Source organism: Echinococcus granulosus (genome assembly GCF_000524195.1).
Source record: "Echinococcus granulosus chromosome Unknown EG_S00211, whole genome shotgun sequence".
Taxonomy (NCBI): domain Eukaryota; kingdom Metazoa; phylum Platyhelminthes; class Cestoda; order Cyclophyllidea; family Taeniidae; genus Echinococcus; species Echinococcus granulosus.
Genome location: NW_020170591.1, coordinates 1,608 through 11,047, shown reverse-complemented (window position 1 = coordinate 11,047; position 9,440 = coordinate 1,608). Strand labels below are relative to the sequence as shown.

General features: G+C 42.9%; 2 protein-coding genes across 2 annotated transcripts; both read right to left on the bottom strand. All coding sequences in view use genetic code 11, as the record gives it.

Annotated features, from left to right (window-relative positions):
* Positions 1–3,429: 3,429 nt before the first annotated feature.
* EGR_10343 (Apoptosis-related protein) lies at positions 3,430–6,378 on the bottom strand (the record flags this gene model as incomplete). The annotated part of the gene is made up of 7 exons (XM_024499592.1): positions 3,430–3,665; positions 3,876–4,000; positions 4,036–4,104; positions 4,136–4,204; positions 4,317–4,446; positions 4,652–4,766; positions 6,211–6,378. 7 exons carry the CDS (start codon positions 6,376–6,378, stop codon positions 3,430–3,432), a joined length of 912 nt encoding a protein of 303 aa, XP_024345986.1.
* A 138-nt stretch (positions 6,379–6,516) lies between these two features.
* Positions 6,517–8,574, bottom strand: EGR_10342 (Tubulin--tyrosine ligase-like protein; the record flags this gene model as incomplete). Its single annotated transcript, XM_024499591.1, has 3 exons — positions 6,517–6,681; positions 7,373–7,523; positions 8,471–8,574. The coding sequence occupies 3 exons, from the start codon at positions 8,572–8,574 to the stop codon at positions 6,517–6,519; spliced, it is 420 nt and encodes a 139-aa protein (XP_024345985.1).
* Positions 8,575–9,440: the final 866 nt, after the last annotated feature.

The window sequence follows — 9,440 nt, the reverse complement described above, 5'->3', positions numbered from 1 at the left end:
TTCTCAACAATGTTCGGGGATGTGGTGGCCATCACCCGTGTCCATAGCTGGTCGTAGGAACACTGGCTTAAAAGCAGAGTCACATAAAAAAGGACGGGGGTTAACATAGTTTTATGAAGTTAGGGTTTCGCATCCATTCTTTCTTACTGCTTTTTTCTCACTTCACTGCTGCCCAGCCACACCTATCTGGGGTTCTATGCAGCTAGTAGAGAGGTGAAGGTGGTATTGCGTGTTCACATTACTGATATATTCATACAGGTACAGTATGCAGCTCTGTAACCAACTATTCAAGATGGTTCACGACTGCTCTTGCTTCATTTGTTAGTTGCTTCCCTGGAGATCGAAGGTAGACGTTATTTCTAGACCTTTTGTTGGAGGTCATCACATTCTCTCATCCGTGGTACATGAGCTACTTCCATCGCGCTAAGTTTTATCACCCAGCAGTAGAAAGCAGAATAGTTGTCCTTTAAGTTCGAGTCTACTTTGCCTTCCCACATATGTAGCCCCCCGAGACTTCCCCGAAGTAGAAAGAAGACATAACACTCGGACAGAACAAGTATTGTCGCCATGCAGAAGGGATTGGGGCTAGTGGCATGGCCTAAAATCCAGGCTACCTGTAGGAGATACAGTGACGGGACTCTTAACTTGCTCTTTCTCAAAACCGAGAGCTAAACAAACAGTTAGCGTACTACACAATTACCAAATCGGTCACCCATTCGTACTTACACATTTCTATTTCTCCTCTAAGATATCCTTCCATCGGAAATAATTTAAGGTCTTGCAGTATACTATGGTGGCAGCAAGCAATTTAGTTGCTAGAATTTCGTTGACTCGTCCGGAGGGGTATTTTTGCGAAGCCATCTGTCAGAACTGTCATTTGAACGAAATTTTTGCCTACAAATGTCATTGTGATTCTGTTATTCATTGGAAAAAAAACAAAGCTTTAGAAAAGACAAAGTAGTTTTTTTATAATTCTGTGAAAAGCGGGGGTGTCATTTTTCGTTAAAAGCAAGAATATGAATCAGCAGGCATTATGTGGGAAGAAACTTCTTAGGGAATGAAAAGTGACAAAAAAACTTGTGCAGCCATCTAGCCATAATCATCATGACCATGATCACTATCACCACTTCTCCTCCATCTCCACCTTCGAGGCATTGACGAAATCCCTTGCTATCAATGTGTCAAGGAGGGATCGTGCACCACAACGTAGGTGTTTCATTACCGTAATGACCGAGAACACTCCACATGCATGCCATTGTTCTAGGCTCAGCCAAATTTTCCTACGTCGCCTGACAATGAACATACCTGACACACTGATGAATGAGTAAGTTCAGGTGGGAAAATTGAGGCATCAAACATGTTTCAAGCAAATAAACGCTTTCCTTACATTTGAGGTGTATCTACAAATCACAGCTTCCTCTTCCTCACTCGTTTCTCCACAAATTTTGTATACCAGACCATTCAATCGGGTTGGATCGTGCGAAATCGGCTTTCCAACCCTAATGTAGGTTCAAACATTAAGCTGAGAGAAGGTAATGTATGGGAGTTCACCAAAAGTGTATGCACCTGGTTGATATGCCGTCGTTGAGTCCCTCAGCTCGAAAAGCCTTCGTCGCAGGTGGGGTGACCCGTCGTCAATGCCGCTATTACTGCCGCACATAAGATGGCAATGGGATTTGATGTAACAGTGACAAAGTGACTTCTAGCGTATTCACACGTGACAGAAGTCAAATTAAGGAACTGATATCATGAATTTCTGCAACATTTAATCACGATGACCGAATAACTGCAAGAAAATTGTCACTTTCTGGCGAAAAGAATTCGTTAACCACGTTTTGGTAAATCGACTCTTTGTAGCAGCCTGGTTAACCCTGAGGACGTGGGACAGTTGGGTGGCGTTGTAGTACTTGAAATGCTCCTGAAGCACGCAATTCCAGACTGTGCTCCCGTTAGAAGCGTGCAGGAGCGCTTGATGGCTAGTAGCATAGGAGCAGCATGAGCAGAGCCCCACGCCACTGTCTTTGAGACAGAGTAGGGTCGATTAGCACTGTACAAACCGCCATGTTCATGCTGCCAGGAGACCACACTGCGACAGATGGGCAAATCCGAGTTCATTTTCCTGTTTTAAACCTAACCTTAACGCCCTTAGCTGTTTTCTAGGTTAAACATCACAACAGTTATGCGACCCATTAAAACCACAAAATGGGTAATGACAAATTAACCTACTTTAACAGAGGAGTTCTGTCATATTTTCTGATTACCTAACAGAGCAGACAGTCCAAAACGAATATCGTACTTTGGTCGGAATACTGACAGTCTTTTTCTGACAGGCGGCTGGGGCTAAAATGGCAGTGGGTAGCGGTGATAAGCTGAATGCACAGTGTAGATTGTAACTTAGACGAGTGGATGCGTCTCTCCCCACGCGATGCTTGAAATTCCAGTTCTGTGTAGCTGGTGCAAAAAGTGGTTGAGGAAGCTGAGAAATCACAACGAATAGTTGGTGGGAAAAAACCTTACAACTCAGTAAATTACAACCAAAAGGAACCCAAGTTTGCTCGGTCATGTCGAATTCGACTAAAATCGTATCCTAACATAAAACATGGCTGGTGGTATTGACACAGCAAAGTATTATGTCCAATGTCCTAGCAATATTGCGATACCTAAATGTGTAAAAAACAAAGAGCCAAAGTTTTATGACGCGTCATAACGAAAAGTCTATTTTAGTTATACAAAATTTACATTAAGTGAGCAACATTTAAAATTAGGTAAATCATGGAAAGATCCGCGGCAGCCTCTAGAACAATAAAAGAAAGCCCATTTTCCGAGGAGGCGAACGCAAAGAGATAGTTAGGTGAAGGGGCTAAGAGAAAATAATAGTGCGACCTGAAAGCATAAAAAACAGAAAAGAAAATCAAATTAGTAGTAATGATTTCGGGGCAAGAGCCATTAAACTCAAGGAGAGCGCATGGCATTCGTTTAAGAAATACGGCCTAGTAATCATAACATGACATAACATAACACTTCCCCCTACTTAAGTGCTTGGAAAAGCACCTACCACAAACTAAGCAGGGACAGTTTCTTTTGTATTCAAGATTCCTAATGAAACATCAGCATCATTTTTTGCAAACTAATACCCGATTCGATAGCAGTGTATGAATATATTATCTAATGGTCCCACTAATCGTATCGTATCCGTGACACATTCGCTGAGATGTTATTGAGTGTTGCATGCTGTTCCGATTTACCCAGCAATTTCACCCATTTCACATGGCTTCATAGAGTAAAACAAGTCTTTTATTATTTTTTTTTCCTGACAGGCACTCACCATTCACACGATCCTGGATCTGAGAATTGGCAAAGGAATACAGGCTACCGATTTCTGCAAAAGCAAACTAAATTTACTGACCTAAAATAGTGCCATCTCAAAACTTAGGCCTCCCCCGAAGGAAGAGCTTGGTAGACAACGGTCCAACGCGCGGAGAAGCGATAGAAAAGCAGTAAAACACAGAGAAAGATCACTCCCAAGGCTGTACCGATGATGAAGGTGGCGGTGGGAAAGATGCCCCGTTGGAGGCAGCGATACCCCCAGTGGTTGGCATTACACATGCAGTTGAAACAGCCTGGCCCATTAAAAATGCATTCGGAGTTGGCCGGACAGATGTGGTCTTTATAACAAATAGGAAAGAAGAGGAGTGAAATTCAAGACAAGATTTTATCGATGTCTAAAGCATTCTCCTTGACTTAAAACTGAATGTGTGACACCAAATCATCAGGGCTTCCTGTCCAAGAATAGTAAATAAAAGCTGCAGAAATCACCTAGCTGTTAGTAAAAGCTTATTTTCAAATTAAGAAACTTGGTGGCAGGTCAGTCGTACCTTTACCAAAGGTCTGGCAAAAATCCAACTGGTGCTCCCAAACACGGATCGTGGAATTGCGCATGGTTTCAGTTGAATTCCAGGAGAAATGCCCACCCGGAGATGAAATGTTGGCATCAATGAGACTATTTGATGAATAATACACAGAGAAAGCTCTTACAGTCGATCAAGGGCGACGCACTCACAAAGACTTTCCAAAGGCCGCAGTTTTGGGTTCCCATACAAATGTCTTAAAAATTATTAAAAACAAAAAAGCCTACAAAAAGAGGAGAGTATTCGATGAGATTTCAGGCGGTGGTTGAATAAGATCTGAATTGGATAAGTCGAGGCTAGAAACGTAGAAGACAATTCAGAATGAAATTTTTAGATACAAACGCAACTGAAAATGATTATGTAGGAAAAATTTACATGAAGTTTGCGCACATTAGCAGTCAGACCTACCCAATAACCTCATTATTTAATGCACATTTTCGGCCAATAACACGTCCTCCATATTGAAAGCAGTCTTCTTCAAATAAGGAAGAAGAAAAAACCGGACAAGAGAGGAGTAATAGAAGTAGATACATGTCATCTGAAACAAACGATGTTGACACAAATAATAAACATAAGCAAGACATAGTTCGTGAAAATAACGAGACTTATAGCTTCAAAAAATAAGTTTAAAACGCATATCGGATTAGAAAGCAGTGAAATAACGCGTCAGAATTCATAAACAAGGGTAAGGCTACGTTGATACACACTGCAGGTCACAAAACAAGAAAATCTTTAGCCCAAACCTACCAAGATCCCAATAATCACATTCAGAAATGGGGGTAGCCGAAGATCGAATATTAGTATAGGGAATGGGGATTCAGGATAAATTCGACGAAACGAAAAATCACCACCGACAGCCTAGTAGAGCCAATGCACGTTGAATACTTGCCTTTACAGTGAGTCCGGTAAAAGTTTTAAATAGAGGAAAATTTCATGCATCGATCAATCGTATGAGCGAATTCTGAATAATTATCTGAGACTAAAACGTGCCACAATGTACCTAATCTAGTGCTCGCTGTAAAGATGGTGTTTAGGAGCCCTGGATACTAATTTAAAATAGTTAGGCTCTAATGTGGCGTCCCGAGACTCCTTGAAGACGAAAGAAGACAAAATACTCGGGCAGAATATATATTCAGCGCAGAGAAGGTGTCTGGACTATTGGCATGGCCCAAAAGGCCAGCCCACCCAGCGAGGTACAAGGGGACTGATTCAAAGTACAGAAGTGGCGCCTCACCGATACCGAGGGATAAACAACTATCGTATTACATAGCCGCCCTCCCCTTTTGAGCGTCGTCCCCGGCGCTCCCGCAGGTCAACCTCCCGCGTCAGCCATTACAACGTATTCGGTGCTGTAAACACCCACGATCCGACCGTGCCAGTCACCAAATTAGCGCGCAACTGAGGGGATACTTGACCTCAACGTCACTGATCCCTCTTGGGAGCTTGACTAGATCTGGAGTTTTGTTCGGTTTAGGGATTTGATTCAGAACAGGGAATTGCGCTAACCATCATGCGTGTCCATAGACGGATGTAGGAACACTGGCCTAAAAGTAGATTTGGGTAAGGGAGGACAAGATTTAAAACAGGTCCATGGGGGACGGTAGGGGAAATTCGCAACGAAACTTCCAGATGTTTCACGGCTAGTGTCGCTTCAGTTGTTAATAGCTTTTCTGCAGAACACGGGACTGGGAGAGATGCCGAAGGCAGACGTCAACATCAACCCTTCTGTTAGGGGTCATCACCATTCTCCCATCCGTAGCATATGTACTTCCTCGGCTCCACTAAGGCCTATCAAGCAGAAGTGGAAAATCAGGATACATGTCCTCTAAGATCGGGTTCGCTTTCCGCTGCCACCAATGTAGCGTTCCGAGACTCCCTGAAGACGAAAGAAGACACAATACTCGGGCAGAATATATGTATTCAGCATAGAGAAGGTGTCTGGGCTATTGGCATGGCCCAAAAGGCCAGCCCACCCAGCGAGGTACAAGGGGGCTAATTCAAAGTACAAAAGTGGCGCCTCCCCAGTACCGAGGGATAAACCACTCTCGTATTACACTAACTAGCCAGTGATCACAAAGCAAAGTGTTCCCACAGTAGACTAGGAAAATTTGAGAAAAAAACGGGATTCATGACTTAAATAGTATAATCCACACATTCATGCACGATCCTAGTAACCTTAAATTTCCTACGACTAGGCTCATCCTCAGTTAAACTCGGCAATACATAAACAGCACTGCGGCAAGGTGATCATCATCATAGCCTCTCCCTAGGTGGCTCAGGACAAACGCACCACTCCTCTTACGCCGCGCAGCGTGACCCCAACCATACCGCCCTCCGTGCCACCACGTCCGCAGGACACCAGGCAACCCAAGCTGGTCGAGTGCGCGCACCCTAACTCCCAACACCGCGCCAGCTCCACTTCCAGAAGAATCAATCCGAAGGCACGCACCCATGGACAGAAATTCTCCATTACAATAGTGAGTACAGTGATTGTACGAGTCTCACGATATCCCCAGACTCGCGACTCAGGAAGAGGAAATCGAAGACCTCATTGCAAAAGTTGGAGTAGTATGCGTAGCCCCACGTGCAGTTGGGAGTGAAGTTTACCTCACAGAGCTATGGGAAGGGGTGCCTTGCCGCCTTTGCCACCACTCCAGAAGCAAATCCACCGTGTTACATTGCGCGTGACTTGCCGTAGGCGCCCAGACCTCGAGGTGGTGGATAGGCAGTGGCTGCCCAAAACACCTCCCCCCAGTGTCTTGTAGATTTTCATCTGTAAATAGAAAGAAGAAGTCGTGATTACGAAGAGCGTTCAAATGAAATCGAGACCCCCAACTTCACCGGCACACAGTGGTAAGCGATAGCGCATGTCACGAGCCTACCATTCCAGTCCGAGCGCCGGTTACCACGATGAAATGACAGACAACAGTGGTACTGTGCATGTGCATGCAAAAGCGTATGTTGGTGAATGCAGACTAAGTGTCTGAGTCGATATAGTTTAATCAAACCGGTAAAGCGGGGGCTAATAGCAGCCGAACGCATTTGATTAACGAAGCTGAAAGCAGTGAAATAGTGTTTTATCGGTCATATCTGCCGAAAAGCAAAGTGCACTGGATTTCTTTGTAAAAAAAGTCATTCTTGATGCTTTTTAATTGCATGAAATTCGTATTCCTCCACGAATCCAATTGATTGTTGTTATATCAAGCATGGTTTCAATGACAACTCTCCTCACTACACGATCATATCTAGGTACGCAAATAAGCGACCAAATTTGCCGATTTTTAACCGCTTTATTGAATATCTAAACACCCGGATCTGTGCATGAAGTTCAAGAAGGGAACAGAGATACTCATACCTCAACGTCAATATTTGATCATGAAGTACGGGTCCTCAAAAGTGATTCGGATAGCATATTCCACACACAAAAAACTATAGGATTTGAAATTTATGATAAAAAACGATACCTCAATGTCCTTCCACTGGAGGTTGGGATACTGCTTCTCAAAGGCCTGAATGAAGTCAGTGTGGTGGATATGCAAAAGCTCATCAGCTTCGCGATAGTTCATTGCGGCAAAATGCTTTGTGTAGTCGTCGAAATGATCCAGTAAAAATTGCCTGGAAAAAATGGTCAGGGATAAGCTACTTCTAGTGAGTCAGTTGTACAGTGACTTCAACGAAGTTAACACCGGTGAGTTCATGAATTCCATGCCCTGATTTCGAAAGAGGACGTTGTGATTCCATTAATAATAAGTCTCTAGAATGTTACTGGATCCGCACCCCGGCAAAGAACTATGTACAAAGAAAAAGTATACTAGAAAGCAGTAAGAAAACTTTAGTCGGAAACAGTGGGGATGACGGAAGGTGTGGCGGATCACTTAGACCATTTCAGCACCCATTAATCGACCTCCACGACAGTAGTATGGGGCGCCGCCCACGTGACCTGTGCTTAGGAATCGCCGACCTTCTGCAGGATTATAGCAAGCCCACTTCCAGGGATGACCCCGGGTACCAAATTGTATCATTGGTCTAGTGTCTGTGCGCGTTATATAAACAGTTCTGTAAGTTTAAAAGTTCGTTTGCATAAAAATTCCTTCGTTATTTAATTAAGCATAAAAAGACCTAAAGAAAGCCTATTTGTACAGACGCCTTGGGACAACTGCCAGTGAAAACGACACGAGAGAAATCAATAATCCTCATTGTTGTGTTAGTGAGATACAGGAGAAGTAAGCATTTTGGGACTATGCGTCTTTGTCAAAATTTTGAGAGCTCGTTTTTAACATTATATCCGAAATGCCCACAAAACCAGAGGACCAATAATACTGCACTAAATATCTATGAAACACTAACACTAAAAATTTTTAAAAGCGGAATTTCTAGCATGCACTTTACAAAGTCATACAGTGGAAGACCAACAAGAACCTGGCCGACTGACGAAACTACGTTCATCACCAGCATGAATTGCAAAACCCGGGTATGATTTCGTCCAAGAATAAATTTGTTGTCCAACTTTGTGATAAGTAGCATACAAAGAAATAAAACTACAAAATGACTAAAATGCAAACATGCCGGGGCCAGAGAGCATTGCTGTTATTATACCACCGGTAAAAGTGCATTCACGCTTGGTATAAAGGTAACGATCGTATGACAAGACAAGTTTGACATACATTAAGTCTAGTTCCTCAGCACCTCCAAGCACAGCTTCTTGGGGAGATCTGTTTATGTGAGGTAGCCATCCTCAACCGAGCGACTCGAAATTTGATTAGTGTTCCTAAAGGATGCATAACACCTGCTACATCATGGTGGGAGAGCAATGGCCCATTAAAACGATTTAGAATCGAAGATGTTGTATAATGTACTGGTAAAAACTGAGTAAGAAAACGGTTATTTTAACTTTGCACAATCAAGCACTAAATTATCGCCGATGCTCTTTAATCTTTTGCTTCTTAAAGTAACTTACTTAAAGCTTTCGCGAGTTTTTTAATGATAGAAGCCCAAAGTTTATTTTCTTTTGGGTGCAAAATCAGTTCATAGCCTATTGTCAAACTAAGGGCAACTTAAAACTACCTCTTCTGTATTACTTCTGGGTGCATTAGGGTGCTCACAGTGGACTATCTCTACCATTCTTTCGTAACCTTACCACTACTTCCGATTTATGACAAGCCTTCGTAATTCCGGCCAGAATTTGGTTTTTCGACATGCTATGGTTTTCTTTTTTTCAGTTTAATAGCTAAGGCTAACTGACGAATATGTTAACTAGTGAACCAGTTGTGCATTATTTTAGCTTTTCTTACCCTTCCGTCTCTAGCTTCATATTGCTTGACTGAAAAGACTGGATAGAGAGAGCCATTTTTTTCCACAATGTAGGATTTTGCAAATCCTTATAACCATGGCATAGCGGAAGATTTGAGTTTGTTTCCACCTTAGGCATTGATAGCGCCTCCTCATTCTCGAGAATGGTGTATTAAGCTCATTTGCCAATGAAAGGTGAACTCAATCAAACATGTATTCCATAGCCCTCTCGTCATTTTAGGG